Raw genomic sequence first — 19,849 nt, 5'->3', positions numbered from 1 at the left:
GTGGCTCTCTTGAAATTAAATGAATGGCAGATATTTTTTTTTTCATATGGAAACACAGAGCGTGATGAGAGGCTCTAAACAATGCCATGTTACCCTTTTGGCAGAGGAAGACAAATGTGCAAATAACTTGTCCTTTCTCATAATGGCCCTCCATCACCGACCATGAACACAGAATGAATAAAGTAGGCGTACTCTGTGGGACCCGAAATGTACATATTATTTCTCTCTTTTATTTGTTGATTATAGACTCAATGTGCATCATGCATGCATATTCCACATTGCGGAGTGCAGAGTGCGGTGTGCAGAGCAATAAGTTAAAGCGCAGTTCAATGAAAGTGACCTCAACTTTCAATGCATATATAGTAACAAGCGAGCATCACACGCGGCTCCAAAAAGTCTAATAGGTTAGGCAAGTTTGTCTGTCTCTTTTTACCCTCCTTCTAGATTAGAGTTGTACCTTCCTCCTAGATTAGAGTTGTTTAAAATATCGCTTTTTCAAACGTACGTTTATTAATCGTTGATAAATATGGATTTACAATGAACTGCAGTTGTAAATCTTTATGTATTAGAGTGATTTAAAATATCGCTTTTTAAAAAAGAGCAGTTATGAATTGTTGATGTGAATTTTACAATAATGAAGGGCGAATGTAAACTGTTGATGGATGTGGATAGTACCATGGGGGCCAACCTAGTGGACCATTCAACATGCAAGACTAATACACCTCTTGGTGGAAAAGAAAAGCAGAGACAAGTAAAAGAATAGGAATATAAAAAATTCCACCTATAAATTATTATTTACATTATTAAAACATGCCATGTCCGGTAACAATGATGCAAAACAGCTAGACAATCCCTCTGTCACTGACCTAATATTAACAAAATTGTGGGATGTCCTTGGAAGAAATAATAAAACTAAAGAAAGATTCAAAAGCTAGCTTCCAACACAACGGTCCACGCGCTTTCCTTTTTTCAAAATGGGGCAAGAAAAACAAATGGATTAAGAAATCTCCAATGTGACCAAGTTGGAAGTCCCCACAGCAAAACCAACCAACCAGACAGACCATTTCCCTCTCCCTCACCAAGTTAAAATCAGTAAAATCAAATGACAAGACGGCCTTACAAGTTCATTATATGATAAACCAGATGTTGTGGGCCCGAGTTTAGCCGATGATCAACTCGATTCGGCGATTGGTGAATGATCATTGATCAATGGCCTACCTTGGCTTTCTTGGAGTGGATTGTGACGGAGAGAGATAAACTTGGCATTGAATAACAGTTTTACCAAGTTTGAATCCCGGAACAACTGTGAACCCCACTTGTGGTTCAGATGCTGTTGAAAGGAACGCTTCCTCAGCTAAGCTTTCCATGTAGACTTCTGAAAATCGGCATCCCTTGCTTACTTGAAAGATTGCAGCCTCGGGGTTGAAGGAGAAGGCCAAGCAATGCAGGAGCCAGACCCTCTTAGCCATTTCAGCAAATGAAATAAAGAAATTAGAGCTTGGAAACTCTCCTGCATTAACCAGATTTCTTTGATTCAGATTACCGAAAAACGATGTTTCCATCTTGGGATGAACCACTCGTAAGTACTTGACACGACAGAATTTGGCAAATGCTGATCTAGGATTCTGGGCAAGATACTCCTTTGCTTTCATGGATTTGAGTTCAGTGAATCTCACAAAAAAGAGCTGTTGCTGTTGTTTCTTTTTATCTGGCAACGATTCATTTGGAAGTGAGAAGTTGGGGTATTGAAAAGCATCAAACATTTCCCTGCAAACAAAGTATTCAAATGCAAAACATTTGTGGTCTTCTTTCCAATAAACCACATCCTGGTCAATAGCTTTAGCTGCTGCATGAATATCCCAACCAGAAGATTTCATTTCATCCATCATCATCCTAACAAAAGTCCGGATGTACTTGACCATGTGTCGAAGAACTGTAACGAAATGGCTAGGACTTAAACCAGATAAATGAAGATTATCAAACACGTGTAGCTGCCCACTTTGGTTTAATCTCTTTTCAAGCAACTTATTCTGACTCTTGGCTTCGTCTAACTTTTCTCCAAGAAATACAATTTCAGAGTCCTTGAGCCTCACCTGAGATTCCAACTTTTTCTCCATAATTTCATAGGTTTTTAGGACACTCTTCTGCTCCTCAATCTCAGCTAGCACCAGCGTGCGTTCTGGTGAAGGATCAAACTGCTTTTTAAAGAAACACCGCTTCAACTCAGACAAGTTCTGCAACTCGGAGACTACCACTTTATCCGCAACTTGAATTCCTTCACCATCGTAAGGAGACTGAGCATACTGTAGCTGGGCATAAGCAGCTTTAACAGATGAAACGCTGGCAAACAGTTTTGCAAGAAGAGCTTCCAGGGCAGCTCTTTCCTGAAGCTTCTCATTAGCCTTGTCAAATGACCGAGACCGATCAACCCAAACCTTACCAGCATTCCTTTCATCCTTGACCTTTTCTAGGGACTTGACTTTCTGAATCCCAATTTCCTGGGATTTCACCTTCTGAATTCCACTGTCTTGAGACTTGACCTTCGGAATACCGAATTCTTGGGACTTGACCTTCGGAATTCCAAATTCTTGGGACTTAACCTTCTGAATCCCATCGACCGGGGCAATGCCAGTCGCGGCTCGAAGATGAAGAACTTTAGCAAAAGTACGCGCCAATCTACTCTTAGATGGAGTCACTGCTGATGGTTTCACCGAATCCATCTGCAAAACAAAGATTACAAATGATGGAGAGGGATGATAGAGAGAGTAATGAAAATCTAAGAGATTCTATCTAAAAAAAAAGCAAATTTAAAGAACAAAAGGAATAAAGATATGGGACGAAAATGATGACTATAATGAGAGTGTTGAAGGAAAGCTAAAAAGCAATATGCTTTAACACTTAGACCAAGGCCATTGATGGAGGATGGATTTTTTTATTTGTTTGCTCTTTTTCAACTTTAAGAGTTTCGGATTTGCTTTCCTTTGAAAGTGTAAGAAAAGTAGATTTAAAACGCGGGAAAAAGAGAAAGTGAGGCAGAGAGAAGAACAGGAAGATGGAGAAGCTTTGGAACAAATATTCAGAGTACAGGCTCAAAAGGCGCGTCTAAATAAAAATTCTGAATGCAAATCTCTGGAACACTAGGAACCTCGGTTAGCATGACACATGCATTATAGATGTTATTAAATTCAATCAAACCAAACATCAATGATTAAGAATTGATATAATTCTAATGAAATATTAATAACAATTTGGAGGACATGGTTACTGCTGGTGATTCCAGTGCTTAATATTCTTTTATCATTCTGTTCCCCAACTCTATAGTCAGGTCATTCCTACTATTCAAGTCAACAAAATTTAGGTAAGAGACAGTAGAAAATAAAAGGGTCTGAAATGTTGATGTGTGGAGGACCCACAGTGTTTTCTCCAAGTCCAAAATCAGAATGTGAAAAACACATTCTCAATTAGCCTTCCTTCCTCGAGCAAGATCCAAGTGTTTATTGAGGTAAGCAATTAGATGTTATAACCAAATGTGAATTTAAAAGACATAAATTTATAAATATTATAAATAAATAAAATTAATTTTAAAACAACCAACATCCCTTGGATTCCCTGAGGCAGCCCACTTAAAACAACAGTAAGGTCCTAAAAGCACTCTCTGCAAAATCAGAAATCTGAACTGAAAGGGACCCATCATAGTGAAAATCTGATTAGGAATTTTGGATCATCTCCACAGCACAATCATAATTTTTTTTGTACAAAGCCAAAGCGGTGGATTCTTTTTCATTGTCCAGACACCCTCATGAATCACACCATCATATAACACTTTTTATCACACATCACCCCCTTGGATACTTCAGAGTACAGAAAACGTATAGAGATCTGAGCCAAATTTACGAACCATGCACTTTTCTAAACCAACGGGCAAAAATTTGATTCTCACTGCCATTCTCCTGCTCCCCCATATACTGACAAACCTCATCCCCTAATTTTTTGCATTCCAGCCCCACATGTGTGAAGTTAGAGACACATTGCATTAACACAGAAAAGCTTCAATGCTGTGAAGTTTTTTTATGTTAACAAAACGATGTATCATCCAGGTCTCTAGTGTAAATCAGATTCTACCATTTAGAAATCTCAAGTTTCAATGTCACGTTTAACAATGTTTTTTTATTTAAACCTTAATTCGCTACACGCGTGTTTTATGGATTATATTGCCGACCACATCTCTTACAAGTTAGAAGTGAGATTCATAAACAGTAATATGATCAGAAAATGTGGTAATTTTACTCAAAATTATACTTTTTGAAATATGAATATGAGTAAATTTCCAAACAAAGACACTATTTTCAACATGAAATCTAGACCTCACATGGATGCCAAAAAAGAGTTATACACTTTCTCTTATTAGATCTTGTATGTAGCCCCACAAACCGGACACCACAAATCTGAACGATTCTTAGCAATGAAATTGCAAAGCAAAGGGGTCCCACACACAAATACACCCAAGCATGTCATTGCACAGAAACCATATCATCACTATGTAAGTATGGACCAGGGGTTGAGGACCAATATGCTGGTCCTGCAAAGACTTTAGTAAAACCCAGCACATAATCATGGCCCAAAAAGCCCCAAGCAGTTAATCATACTACTATCATAAACCAAACCTCAATTTGACCACTACTAACCGTTCAACTAAAAAAAAATTACGTGGAATACAATTCAACATACCTTCGAAATATCACGAGAAATCGCAGTATGATATGTTTCAGATTCTCTTCATTGTAACGTAAATCTCAAGCAAACAGAACGACAACACCACACCGGAGAAGAAGAAATGAAGTCTTCCTAATGGCGGGGACACCAGCAGAGCCAAAGCCCCTAAAACAAAAACCCAGAAATCAGAACCACTAAAAATAAATAAACAAATTGCTTTTCTGGACACCAAAAAAACAAAAGGAACTTACTTTGTCATTTTTTCTTGCCCAATAACATAAAAACAAGTGTTCCCAGAAGCAAAACAAAGAAAAGAAAAGAAAACTTACAAAGCGTTTTGATTTCGAGACACAAACACTACCTATAAACAAGATATATATCAAAAAAGCACCGACCTTTACCTGTAATTAAAAGCTCAAAATAGAAAAAGAAAAAGATTAAAAACCGTTTCGAAAATCCCAAATATGGGTGCATTTATTAAACTTCTATTGTTAAAACAAATCAAAAAATAGACCAACAATGGAAGAGAATGAGAGAGTTGTTCAGAAGTTTAATGAGCGCCTAACTCTCAGCGTAGAGCTTACCCTTGGAGGAAACTTGATATTTTCCGAAGGGTTGAATGTATACGTATTCAAATCGAAACATTCAATGGGTTCAACGTTCTGGGTTCGATTATTTGACCCTTTTTAGCTCGTGAAAATTGGCTTTTGGAGACGGAGATGGAAATTATGGAAATGGGTTTTCGGAGAAGGAAGGGCCAGAGTTTTGAAAAGAAAAAAAACGCAGAGCTGGAGCCTGGAGGACAGAGCAGGGACGAGCGCGGGGAAATGACGAAAGAGGACACGTTTTGGGGGAGGGTCTGTCAGGAGGGGCATTGGGAATTAAAAAGAGCTCTCAGGGTTGGGTCGCTTTCGAATTTGTGAATGACGGATGTACCCCTTGGGGTTTGGTGGTATTTACTGATCCGTTGTGGGTGGAGATTTTGAGATCGGGGAGGGTAGTTCGGGCATTCGGAATAGGAATCTGATGTGTAAGACTGGCAGATCTTACGTCGGTCGCAGGTGGAGACTTTGGGAAAATGCAGGGTGTGTGTTGATTGTTGGAATTGTTCTTGTGTGTATAACGCTGAGACCAAATTTTGGTGTGAGTGGATGAACATGCCGCCATTTGTCACCTCTCGCCAAATTAATAATATTCAATATTACTTTTTAGTGCATAATCAAATATGAAAAATCTCATTCTAGAATCAATGCGTGTGTGAAAATGTTTTCAAGAAAGGAGGCAACTTGGAAGCATATGATGCATACAGAATGGAGGAAGATTCCATCAAGAAGAGAGCTGTGAAAACGAGAATAAAGACTAATGCAATTTGTCACCTGTTAGTTTTTTTCTTTAATTTAACTTTATATTGGTTTTAAGTCCAAGTTTAAAAAATAAATAAATATAGCGATACATTCAACCAAAGAAACATTACAAAAGATCTTCAAAGAACGCATCTTGAATGATACCGAGAAGATTCCCATACCATGAAGACACAACATCTAGTGACAAAGCATATTTGTCTAAAGGAATTAATATTTAGTGGAGGTAAAGTTGAAAATTTCCAAAGGAACAAGGTTTTGAATAATTACTAAACATAATTGTTTCCTTTTTTATATATACCAGATGAATACACACAATGACTATTTTGAAGTGTCAATGTCAACTTCCAAATTATTTTCCTATCGTTGTACTTACTTTGTAGGTATATTTCATTCTTATTATATAAAATTTAAAAAAAATCATTTTTACATGTTTCTAGATATATATTATGTGCTTGTCCTATCTTGTATTACCATTTTTGGATAATTATTCATCTTTCTTTTCCCCTTTATTTTATTTCTTCTTCATTTGTACTTAGTAAGGAATAATTAGATACTTCTATAGATTTTTATTTTTTATTTTTGTCTTAATCGATCAATGTTCATTTAAAACTCTATAAAAGGAAAGGAAATATAATACAAGAGTCGAAAATGTCAAATACATGTGTTTGGGCCTGAATTATGCACGCCCAGCCTAAAAAACTATTAGCCCACAAAAATAAACAAATCCAGGCTCCATGTTTTGAGGAAATTAAATTATCAGCCCAAAATCGAAGAGACCCATGCCATTCTAAACAGCCACCAAAGTTTACCTTGCGTTTGGGCCGAAACTCTGCACGCCAACCTATCTTTGTCAAAAAGACCCAAGAACAAAACATTTGGGCTTTCTCTATAGGGATCAGAAGTCAAAAATCAAGATGCTGAAATAAGCCCGACCCTTTTAGCAGATTGTGAATTTAGCCATATTTTAAATAAATATCATTAAACCATTTTGTTAGAAAACCCACTCTACCCAAGGAGAAAGCCAATCAACAAAAAATAAAGAAACTTTCTAAAAAGGTTTCTCTCAAGAAATCCCCACGTGACTTTCTGACCTTTGAAAAAGTCCAAACGTTCAACTAACGCAGAGGAGGTGATGGGAGTTAAATGAAAACAGGTCTTACAGGAAGACTTCTCCATTTTTCGCAGCTAAAAGAAGATCAAAATCCCTTTCTATATGCAGAGAAATTCTGCACCAAAGCAGGTGTTATTTCCAAGAGATAAGCAGGCTACATTTTTTGAGAGATAAGTAAGGAGCAAGGGAGTTGTTCATCAAGAAAAGCAAACTGGGCATCATGGCAAATTGCATTCTTACAAAGGGCAATTAGAGAGTAAGAAGGGATTAGTTTTTCTTTCATAAAAAAAGCAGGGAAAAGACCACCATAGGAACCGACTGTTGATGGTTTTTCCTCTGCCAAAATAGATAACTTCCCCTTTTTGTGGCATTTAAAAAGAAAGACCTTTTGAAGAGATTTGCAGCCCATTATTCAAGGATTAGAAAACCTCACTCCAGCATTTCCTATAAAATAAGAGAGAGGGTGAACAGATGAAGGACAGCCAAAAAATCAATCAAGACAAAAATTATCAAAGTCATAACTGACAAACTCAAAATGATCAATTGATCTCAAAAGCCTTCAAACACTGAAGTGACCAAAGCTCATAGAGCCACAAGAAACAAATCAGTTAGAATTCAAATCTCTGGTTTCGGTTCAGTTTCGAAAAATAGTTTTACAAAGCGAGATTTCTCTCGTTACAAATTTGGTTCAGCACAAAGCCAAGCCAAGCAGGGTCGGGGTTTTTCACAAATATGAAAACCTCAACAAATTTACATAAGGCCTTGGTCAAGCAGAACATGCACCATAGCGCAGTTCCAGCTCAGTGACCATCAATCTAGCCACTTCTGTCCCTTTCAGACTGGAGATGCCTCAATTCTACCCCTTTAGCAAGCCTTCAATGGCTCGAAATAAATTGAAGTTCTGCCAAACTCAAAAGTTGGTATCGATTTCCAACTGAAACTCATCAGTTGAAGGTGTTAACGATTCAATCCAGCACACACATCCAATCCAGTCCGGATCAGAAATAGCTACCCAAGCAGAAATCGAAGTCCAACGCTCTGTTGTCTTTTCTAGGGTTGGCTTTTCCTCTTTTTGAGTCTTGTAATAGGCAGTTCTGCCTAAACAGTTTACTTTCTTTTCATATATTCTGGCAAGAACTACCAATTTTATACTGTGAAAAATTGTGAAGTCCTCACCAGTCTGAGGCAAGAAAAAAACTTACTTGGGAGATATTTCCTCACCCAAATTCACAATTGCTTGTTTAAAAGTCAGTAACTTGAGGTGCAAGTTATCTATTTTTTAGAAGTTTGCTAGGGTTTTGAACTGCTAGCAGTGGCATGCTCACGCACAAAAAAAAAAAGTTGACTTGTTGACCACCAATGGTTGTTAAGCCAATGAGGAACTTTACCCTACCATCACATGATTAAAATCAAAACAGATGAACAACATGAACAAATTATCACAAACACATGAAAAATTAAACTAAAATCAGTACAATCTAGTATAATAATCTTCCCCGTCATGTCGAAGTAGAACATTGTATTGTAGTGACCTAGTAAATTATATAGAAAATTAGTTAAATACTCATTCCTAGACGTAGTTTTATAAAGAAACCCTACACCATTCAATGTATATAAACACGCCCAAAAAACACCCAAAACTCACAGCTGTTAAATTTTTTAGTTTAATTAGTTAAATGAAATACTTTTATTACCCTTTTAGTATTAAATTAGTTTTTTTGAAAAATTCTAGTGCTCTCTCTCTTGTCTCTCTCCCTTCGCGGAAACCAGGTTGGCCGGCAATCTTGGTGCTCCAGCCACGACCAATCATGAGACCGATCGGAAAAGGACCGGCCAGGGCCGACGATCACGTCTGGGCTAAATCACAGCCACCTCAGCCACTCACGACGTCGCTGCGAGCTCAGAAAGGTTTGTAGATTTTGAGTTTTCCGACGCCGTTTCAGGCGACTCAGGCATTTGTCTCCAGTTCGGGATGGAGGATGAGGAGGTGGTGGACTTTGCCTCAGTTTCTCTTCTCTTATATCCATCTGTGTTTGCTACACAATTCATTCACATACCACACCTTTCAGGTTAACATGTTCACTACATACTTCTGATGATCTAGAAAAGAAGAAGAAGAAGAAGATTTTGATATTTGGGTTAAATATGGCTTTTGTTCTTTTGATCACTCTATGGTTCCTTTTCATTTTGCTGGTTTTGGTTTTGGTAATTTTGGTTAGGCTTTCTTTTTGATGAGTTTCTTATTTTCTATGTTAGGGATCTGTGATTGATCTACAATGGTAATTTGATTATGAGCAAGACTGGTAATTTGGATTTTGTCGCAGGTTAACTAGAGGCTTTGGCTTTGGAGACAGAGGAACCAACCAACCAAGCTATGGCTACATATTTCCAAAATTTAAGCAACCAAAACTTATTGAACCACTTCTATGCAGGGGATGAGAAACTTGCTTCTTATCCTGAACCCCCCGCCAAAATGATGATGTATCTGAATCAAGCTTCATATGTTACTGGATCTTACTCTGAAGTCTTGTCCAACAGCTGTTTCTCTCCTCACAAATATGCTGATGGTGGCAGGAATGAAATTATGTTGTTAGCTTCCAGTAACAACTATTCATACCCTACAACTGAGTTGATTTCTATGACATAGTATTAACAGTGTACTTCTATGACATAGTATTAACATATTTTCAGTAACAAAGCATGCTATATATTTTGTTCTATATATAGTTGTGCACTTGAAGTTTATGATATGCACAATGTGATATAGCTGTGCACTTGAAGTTTATGATATGCACAATGTGATTTTTACTAGGAAAATAGTTCAATGACATAGTATTAATAGTGTACTTTTTTTTTTTTTTTGTTGAGGTATTTCCTTTTGCCTTTGCAATTGTTTCTGGTGAAACTGTGGACAATTGGAGGTGGTTTTTTCAAAGGATATCGGATGTCTTGCTTGAGTTTTTTTGTATAAAATGGTATTAACTATGTTTTTCTATGAAATGATATTAATGTTGTACTTCTATGACATGATATTAACAATGTATTTTTATGACATAGTATTAATAATGTACTTCTATGACATGGTATTAATAATGTACTTCTATGACATGGTATTGACAGTGTACTTCGGGTTTGCTGGTTTTTTTTTTTTTTTTTTGGTGGTCAAATCTAAGTTGGACTTGTTGGGCTTATTTTGAGTTTTTTTTTTTTTTCGTTGAGTTTTTTTGTATTGGGCTTGTTTTAAGTTAATCAATGACAGAGATGTAATTTATAGGAACTTCAACACTCATTTTTTAAATAGTAAATAGTTTTTGAATGTTTTTCTAAAGTGTATTCTATATAGGATTTTTTTATAATTTCAAGTTCAATTTTGGATATATTACTAAAGCTCCCTAAATTATATTGGTTATATTGTCCTTAATTAATATGGACGCGGTTTGAGTTGTTTGAACTATTTTTAAAACAATAGTTGTGTTTGATTTCTATTTGCTACTCTCTTTTTTTTTCCCCCAAACATTTCTGTTTGCTGCTCTAATTCGTTGGTTTGTCTAATCAATATTAATTTGATGTGTAGTCGATTAGCCATGTGATTTTAAATTTAATTATTCATTTTCATAACTTTATTTACGCTTTGTTTTGTACTGCTAGTTAGGCATTGGATATTATGACACATGGGTTGAGATAAAATAATTTTTCTATAATTGGATTGGGAAAGAATTGTTGATAAAATAGTTGGGATGAAAGCAAAAGCAACTTCCTTTAAATAAGATAAAATAAAATAAAAGTAAGATGGTGGAATTTCATTAACAAGTAAAACAGCCATGTTTATTTTGTTTTGAGTTGGACGTTGTTTAGCAAACCAGATTTTGGTTAAACACCAAAGAAATCAAATAAAAACAATTAAATTTGGGTTTTAGGTGATGAGTCGAAATCACAGTAAGTCCACCCCCTAGATTGAATGGCTGGTTGGAACATGCATTGGAGCAAAATTAATGATTGTGAATTGTGATTCCTATAAAATCTCAGACAATTTCAATTTGGCCAAGCGAAGACCACAAACCTGGCTGGTGGTTCTACTAGTCTTTGAATAGGAATTTAGCAGTCTTTTTCTCTCACATCATGATTCATGCAACTAGGGTCCCAGAAAATTAAGCCAGACATACTCAATTAATATAATAATGATATTAATTTATTTATTAATAAATATTTCATCGTTCCGTCGAGATTCTCTCAAAATAAAATAATGATATTACCTTATTTATTCTGATTTTTTAAAAAAAAATTAATTGGCCATTTATTCTAAACTCAGAGAGCAACTTTTCTCTGGAAAATCGTTTTGAGGATGACAGATTAGTGAACAAGGAAATCGAGAGGATCTATCAGCTTTTGTTTTTAGTGTCATTTTAATTCTTCCATTGGTTTATTTATTTTAATGGAATTTGTCATGCCTCACTCTGTCTGTGAGTGACTGATTGCAAGTATGATGATGATTGCAATGCATAAGGTTTTGAACATGATTGGATTGGACGACTTGTTTGGAGGCAATGAAAGTCTAAATATTATTCTTAAATCATTGCAGCTAGCAGCTTGTAAATTTATGTTTGGTGTCCGCAGAAGTGCATGATGATGAGTGGAGAACATGATTGAAAATAGTAACTATGCCCTACAATCTATCTTATATTACAAACATAATTATCATAATTTTCTTCTTGTTTTTAAATATGATAAACAAAATGTCAACCATATTCTATAATGCATTTGTAACTCGAGCGACCAATAGCATGAGTAACACATTGGTAACTCAAGTGATTATTTATTTAAGTACCCGATATCTTGTGGAATATTTTTTTTGGAGTGTCAATAATAGCTCCAAAAAAATTACACAGTATGCGTGATTCATCTATTATATCGTTAACATATTTTTATTGCTAATCTATTGCAACTCATCAAGACAACATAATTTAAAGATTTCCCTTGTTAAAAGAAGGAAAAAAAAAATCATAACTAGAAGTCTTCAACATAACAAAAATGATGTATTTCCTTTTATGTTGAAGACATATCAAGACAACACAATGACTGGCTTTTAACAAGTTGAAGGTCAATCAATTTATATGTACCACTAATATGGTTTGCATTGCATAAACTTTTTCCGTGGTGGAACCAGAGCACATGATTCAATTCCATCCATATCAAAATGTCGTGAAAATGCATGAATGCGATATGTGATTTCTTTTCTATATATTATAAAATACAATGATGATTATCTATCCATACCTTTTACTTCTCATTTATCTTAATCAAAAGATTAAATATATGTTAGCGTGCGTGCGTGCATGCATCAACGTAATAAGTAGAAATTTGTAACTATGATTACTATTACTATTCTATATATTTTTTTTTTTTTTTTGGAGAACCTCGATGGTACGAAAGAAATTTTATTAATCATCAAAATGAAAATGTAGAGAACTTAAAGTTTTACCCCTATTACTATTCCGTTTTTAAAACGAATCTTTGGAGAGAGTAACCACCGACCCTATAATTGTTGTGTGATTAAACAAATATATTACTTAGTTTCTAGTTTAGTCATACTTTTATTTCTAATATTGGACGAGATCCCAAATTAGAATCATTCTTCTCTGTTTATAAAGAATTAGAGCATCTCCAATAGTAGTAGCTTTCATGATAATTAATTAACCTATGTATAAACCTAATAGCTAGCTTTCATGATAACTAATTAGCCTATATATAAACCTAACTACCTAAATGTGCGCTAATTAATTACATTCGCCTACAAGGTTGGTGGATAAAGGGAAGAATTGCTAGTGTGTGCACCATGCCAGGAAAATGATGTCGTTGTTGTTTCCTCTTAGAGCATCTACAATCATGCTTCCTATTTTTTTGTTAAAATTTAGCTAAAAACACACAAAAATAATTTTAGAAGCTCTTTATAAAATTTGAACTCCAATCATATTCCTTAGTTTAAGGAATCATAAATACTATAGTTATTTTATAATTCAATACGATTGGTCCATCTCTATAAAAATTAATATAAAAAAATATTTAGTATCAATTAAGAATTTAAACTATGCATAAAACATATAGGTTTCTCTCTCTCCTCATATTTAGGAGCTCCTAGAGGTTTTCCTATTTTAAAAGGTAGATAGGGAGCATAGTTGGAGTTGTATGTTTCCAATTTCTCCCTAAAATTTATTTAAGGAGATGATTTAGGGAACTCATTGTAGATGCTCTTAATTAATATAAATATATAACGACATGAAGAAGTCGGATGACTTAAAATAGTATAAGATTTAGAAGCCTCAGCTAATAGTTTGCTTGTATTGTACTTATATTAAACATTAATATTTAACTTAGAATATATCTTACAAGATGAACACTACGCTACAACTATGTGCAAATGAAAATTAGATATTTGCTAGGTTTTTGGCGTGGCTAGGCAACTTAAGTTACCATAATATTGCAAAGGACTCACTGGTAGTGGTTTGGAGTAAATACTTCTCCAAGAAAGATCTTGTATTCGAATTCTAACATCCGTATAGTGTGTATGAGTTTAATATGATAACGTCCATTTCAATAGAAAATGTCTTCAAAAAACAAAGTTAAAAGAATATTAGCTAGGGAAGGCCCAATTGGGCAGCCCAGTGGGCAAACTTATAATTATTCACTTCACAAATGTGCAAATTCTATGGAGAGACCCACGAATTTGCTAACCAGATCCAACATGCCCAACATGAAGTTTGACATGAGGGAAAAGAAACTCGGTGCATTTGGGCATGGCAGTTTAAGTTGCTCGAAGTGCTGTAAGGTACGTTATAGATTGGTTGTTTAATTTGTATTGGCTTTGTCAAATTCAGACCATAAAGGAAATAAACTTACTTGAATCGGGAATGCCACTGTATCTGCATTTTAACTTTTTTATATAACAATGTGTGATTAATAATGTGTGATTGGTTGGGAATGGGATTGCACCTGCATTTTAACTTTCTTATATGACGTGTGATTGACTTCGAATACCGAAATAGACACTATTGCTAAAGACGGGCCGAAATAGACGTGTATACAATAGGCGTACAAAACCATCACTGCTGGCTAGTCAATGAAATTTTTTGTATAAACACAAACGAAATGTATTGCAATTTCTTTTGGCAAATCCAAAAAGAAAAAGAGACTGCATTTCAATCATAGCTGGAGCCTCTCCATTTGGCATGCGTTTACTAAAGGTAGCCAAACATAAATATTTCAAGGTTGCAGTCACACACATAACAGTCACATCTCAATCAACCAATTTGTAAACGAACCCCGTGACAAAATCAACAGTAAGTTCTTGTGATGTTAGTAAAAACTGTAAAAGGTAGAACACCACACTTTAGATGGGACATAAAAGATTAGAATTGCATAGCCAAGCAGGTATTCTGTAAACAATGATATTAGTTTTTGGGGGAAGGGGAAGTCAATTGTGTAACAGAATTACAAAAACATAATTAACAAGGGAATTTCTTGGGCATGGGGAAAATCCTGCCAGCCACTTCTCAAAGGTGTCCTTAAAGATTTCAGACAAGTAAATTATAAAGATCCAGAGGACCTGATAGTGTTACATAGATCCAACGATACTTGACAATGAAACATGGGAGTGGCGGAAACGCAAAAGGGAAAAGAAACCATATAACACTATGTTTAGAGGATTGCATTGCTTTTGTATTTTCTTCAAAGGAGTGATAAGAGACTAGCCTAATATCTTGAACTTCGCTGTTAAAACCTACTTACATCTCTCAGCACACCAAAATTGTCAGGGAGACCCACCATTACTGGCAACAAATTGCCTAGAAACCAAAGAAACCAAGCTCACTGGCTCTTTCTTTCTCGAATGTCTCAAAGTACTGATAGATGATTGTCACTGCAAGCAGAATTCCTGTTCCTGAACCAATTGCACCCATGAAATCGGCCAACACTGTCAGTGCACCGATGCACATGCCTCCAAAAGCAGCAGCTGTGGGAATGTAGCGGTTCAACTCCTTCTGCAAGTTTGATTCACGATGACCAGGCATCACCATTTGTTGTTCCTGCAAATTATAAAGGGATATTGTTAGCATGATGCTTAGCTCTGTGTATAATCCGTAAAGTTCTGATTTAAGAATTGTTCAAATGCATCTTTATTATATAAATAGCGCTTCCGGTATGAATATAATTTGAGGATGATCTGGTCATTAAACTCGAGAGCATAAAGTGAAACAAATCATAAGAAATATATTAGAAAATACATAAAGGGTAGGTATCTAGCCACACAAACCCCCTCATTTCCAAGAAAAAGATCTCAACAAAAATATAAAAACTTTCTTTGGTCTATTAGAGAGTACATAACTAAACTATTCAGATTTAATACCTTGAGCTGCTTGGCAACATCCTTGGCAGAGGATCCAGAAACTTCAATCCATGTTTTTGAGAAAAGCGCACAGGCTGACAACATGAACACAAGATAGAAAAGTGCATGGAAAGGATTGGCTGCCATATCAGCTAAGCTGCAAAACATTATAGCAACAGATCAATTGAAGCACAGATAATCATCAGGTTTACTAACAAAATTGCAACCTTTATCAGGCAGAGTAAATAAAGGAAAACATTCTGAGTTACCTTGAAGGTGCAGTGATATAATATGCAAGACCACCGACAGGAATGAATTGTCCACCTGAATATTCAGACTCCTTCCACTTACCCAAAAGATTCACAAGGAAATTTCCACTGTACCTCCTGTACAGCAACTGCACATAAACATTTAAAAAAGCATTGTTACAATTTACATTAGAAGAAAGTCCCCAAACTGCCCATACAAACATTTAAATCTCCAGTACCTGGGAGATGAAGTAAAGGTTGGAGACAAGTGCAGACTGCAAAATGATGGGCATGTTGGAGGTGTAGAACAGCTTGATAGGATAGGAACCCTGCTGTCCACGAGCATTCTTTGATCTCACAGGTAGAACCACACGGAACCCTTGGAAGTAGATTACTATTAGGAAGATCAACACTGTCGCAAGCAGATTTGTCACATTTGGAAGATTCTGCCGGTAAAAGGCCTCACGAAGAGCTCGAACCTTATCTGTTCGAGTTATCAGCAGATGGAACAGGGCAATAACAGCACCTTCAAATTCAGCTCCTCGCCCACTGTTGATAGTGGTGGGACTAAACGCTTTCCAGATAATGTTTTCACTGAAAAAGAATTATATAACTTTTTAAGTACTCAAATTTGGAGTAGTATATCAGAAAACTTCCACAAAAGAATGAACAGACTGTAAGTTGTTATGCAAAAGATCCCATTGCTGGACATAACTAGGCAAGAAAGGATTACAAACTCACCAGATATTGGTGGCAATGAAAAGGGAAATTCCAGAGCCTAGACCATATCCCTTCTGAAGTAGTTCATCCAAACATATCACAATGATACCAGCAAAGCAGAGCTGAATGATAATGAGAATGGCATTTCCAACTCCAAGTTGGCCAACACTACCATACATCCCTGAGAGAACATAGGCAACTGCCTCACCAATAGCTATCAAGATGCCCAATAACTTCTGTGCTCCATTCCTGGGAAGAAAAATGGAAATCATCACATGGAATACAAATAGCAATATGCATATGCAGGTTGAAAATGAAAGAGAATGCTAAATATTAAAGCCACCCATAGTGATCATAATTAACATACGCCATTTTTCTTAGGCTTAGTTTCCAAAAAATTTCCAAATGCAGTTTTTAGAAAGCAGTACAACAATGGCACTACAATATCTCAACCCAAAACTGAAAACATATTCTAAAAACAATAACTTTTCCAGCCTGTTACGAACACCCTTTGGGCTGCATTGATTCCAAATAGTATGCAAACGAACAAATCAATACAGATTAACACAAATAAAATTCGAAGGCCTCAAGATTTATACTTACAAAAGAGCACGATCTTCGCGTACATTGTTGTCCACTTCAATAATCTTAGACCCAGCAAGGAGTTGCATGACCAGCCCAGATGTGACAATTGGGGTGATCCCAAGCTCCATGACAGTCCCTCGATTGGAAGCGAGAATAACACGCATCCAATAGAAGGGATCTGCACCAGTGGTGGAGTGTATGCCATACAGAGGAAGCTGGCTGCATACTAAGAAAATGAAGAGCGAGATCACGGTGTATATCACCTTCTCTCTGAATGGGACTTTCCTGTCAGCGCTCTGAACTTCTGGCAAAAACGAAAGAAAGGGCCTGACCAAATGAAGAACTCGAAATCCACCTCCCATGTTGCTTCCTCAAGGCTAATCACCTAATCCAAAACACCATTTGAGACCAAGTCAAAATTTTTTGCATCCAAATACAAAATTGGTATGGAAAATCTAGGCTTTATGCTTGTGGTGATTTAGATCCAGTTGATTCCTATGAAATTCAGAAATACAAACACAATCACACATGCAAATCACCTACACTCACACAATTACATCGGATCCAAACAAAGACAAACAAAGATCAATTTCAGGTTAAGAGACTGACCGTGCAAACCCCAGTTTGGGAGCTCGAAACCCTAGAAATGGGTTTTCTTCTCTGGTGGGAAAATCCGATCTGAGAGAGCTATTATCGGATTTTGGATCTCGACCCGAAGCTGAAAACGATAAATGGACCTCAAAGGCTTGGGCGTTACAAATAAAGGTAGCCTGCTTGTGAAGGTGGGACTTGGTCGCCACGAGGTCAAAGCCAATCAATGATGGACACGTGTCTGTATAAACGACGTGGAAAAAGACACCCAAAACAGAATTTGGAATTGTATTTTAAAGATGGATCATTCCCAAAAAACAAAAAAAACAAAAAACGGATCATATTTGTTGTAAATAATGGAGGTGGAGCCCACACGTTAAATGAGGGCCACATGTTGGAAAATGTTTTCCCTACAAAAGGATGTAACTCTCATTTCTCTAGAGATAGATCAATTTGATTGCAGAGAGAAAAACCATTCTGCTACTCTCCATTTCAATTCTCTCCAATTTCTCTTTCAATTTATAACACGTTATCAGCACGAATTCGCTCAAAAATATACCAGCTGAATTCACTGATGATGAACGTCTGCAAACTCCTATCTTCAAAGAAACCCGAACTGGGTTTTCGACTCGTCTTGTTCAGCTCCCTGTAATGGACTTGGTGGTGGTCTTAAGCTTCAAAGACCATGTCTTTCTCAACCCACCTCTCTTACCATCACAAGGAAGAAATATACATAGTCTCTCCACACATCAAGAGCCCCAAAGCTTGTCATCAGAACAGTACTCAAAGCCATCACTGTACTGACTGAGAATACAATGAGAGAAGCCCTTCCATACACTTTAATTGCTCTCTGCAGAACTACAAGTCCAAGAAGTGATGCAACAAAACACATGATGGCAAAGACGAGTGCAGTATCTGCATGCTCCATGCCCAACAACAAGTACTGAAACACTGACATGGAAGACGAGAAGAACACCATGAAAGAACAAGTTGCCACTGTTACCTGCACAAAAAGTGAATTGGTGGTGATCGGGTGCTGCAGCTGCGGTCTTGCGGTCTTGTGTTGCAATCAGTGGCCGTCATGGTGGCATTCTTGCCGCCTCCTCTGTCTTTTTGGTGATACGAACACCAACTTTAAACAAGTAATTAAGAGGAACTGATGGAGAGCACAGATTCATCGTCGGGTTCACAAGCACATCCGCAGCTGCCACACAGGTTCCGGTTCCGCCCGACCGATGAAGAGCTGGTGATCCATTATCTCAAGAGAAAGGCCGCCTCCGCTTCTCTACCGGTCACCATCATCGCCGAGGTGGACTTGTACAAGTTTGATCCATGGGAGCTACCAAGCAAAGCGACGTTTGGGGAGCAAGAGTGGTCGGCATCTCCCCAGGACGAGAACAGCCTTCGGGCTTACCCGAATGGGAGTCAAGGCTGCTCTGGTTTTTATCTGGTTCTTATATCATTGTCTCCATATTTAATTACATGCTCAGCTTTGTCACCCTCATGTTTTGTGGCCATTTGAGTGCCTTGGAGCTGGCTAGAGCCTCTATTGCTAGTGTGGGAATTCAAGGTCTTGCTTATGGGATAATAGGCTACCATGCTGCTCCAAGACAGATCCTCATGCTTGGGAGACTCCCACTATACTGCCCCAGCTACCCCTTGCACTTTGGTGGGAGTTCACATGCCGTACAGTGTTTTTGCAGATTTTAATCTTCAATTTTCAAAGAAGACAGCAACCCAGAGGCAAGGTGACAGCTGTATGGCAAAATATCAAAGCCACCCTGTCAAGTGTCAACTTCATCTCATCAACCCCCACAACTCCAAGTGACTTGCAGCTGGCACGTCCTGTCTATCTGAAGATTGATAATTAGTTGATGGTGGTATTTGTTTATTTATGTTATGCAATATAGCTAGTATATTATTATATTATTTCATTATGGTTTTGAGAAGAATCTATACTATTTAATATCAATATAAGTGCAGGTGTGCAGATTACAGGAGGAAAGCAATTGATTTGAGAGACAATCATGATGCCTTCCACAAACGATAATAATATTATCTATTATATTATTTAATTGTGGTGTTGATATGAACCCACAAATAATTGTCTTTACTTTATCCATTCTGCAATTATTTTATT

At 36.8% G+C, this 19,849-nt stretch overlaps 2 protein-coding genes across 4 annotated transcripts; both read right to left on the bottom strand.

Annotated features, from left to right (window-relative positions):
- Positions 1–756: 756 nt before the first annotated feature.
- LOC117624453 (protein GRAVITROPIC IN THE LIGHT 1) lies at positions 757–5,566 on the bottom strand. Of its 3 annotated transcripts, XM_034355702.1 has the most exons (4): positions 5,298–5,554; positions 5,043–5,114; positions 4,729–4,878; positions 757–2,720 (listed from the first exon to the last, which is right to left on the bottom strand). In XM_034355702.1, exon 4 carries the CDS (start codon positions 2,718–2,720, stop codon positions 1,215–1,217), a length of 1,506 nt encoding a protein of 501 aa, XP_034211593.1. In that variant the 5' UTR covers positions 4,729–4,878; positions 5,043–5,114; positions 5,298–5,554; the 3' UTR covers positions 757–1,214. The 3 variants fall into 3 exon arrangements, with proteins under 3 accessions (XP_034211593.1, XP_034211592.1, XP_034211594.1); XM_034355701.1 differs by lacking the exon at positions 5,043–5,114 and having other exon boundaries at positions 5,298–5,566; XM_034355703.1 differs by lacking the exons at positions 5,043–5,114; positions 5,298–5,554 and adding an exon at positions 4,965–4,981.
- Positions 5,567–14,616: 9,050 nt separating this feature from the next.
- LOC117624427 (protein transport protein Sec61 subunit alpha) lies at positions 14,617–17,865 on the bottom strand. Its single transcript, XM_034355662.1, has 7 exons — positions 17,728–17,865; positions 17,137–17,503; positions 16,555–16,782; positions 16,053–16,407; positions 15,835–15,962; positions 15,587–15,722; positions 14,617–15,266 (listed from the first exon to the last, which is right to left on the bottom strand). The coding sequence occupies exons 2-7, from the start codon at positions 17,478–17,480 to the stop codon at positions 15,027–15,029; spliced, it is 1,431 nt and encodes a 476-aa protein (XP_034211553.1). The 5' UTR covers positions 17,481–17,503; positions 17,728–17,865; the 3' UTR covers positions 14,617–15,026.
- Between the last annotated feature and the right edge of the window lie 1,984 nt (positions 17,866–19,849).

This window comes from Prunus dulcis, chromosome 4 (assembly GCF_902201215.1).
Source record: "Prunus dulcis chromosome 4, ALMONDv2, whole genome shotgun sequence".
NCBI lineage: Eukaryota > Viridiplantae > Streptophyta > Magnoliopsida > Rosales > Rosaceae > Prunus > Prunus dulcis.
The sequence above is the reverse complement of the archived record's forward strand: the minus strand, read 5'-3'. Positions and strand labels throughout refer to the sequence as shown.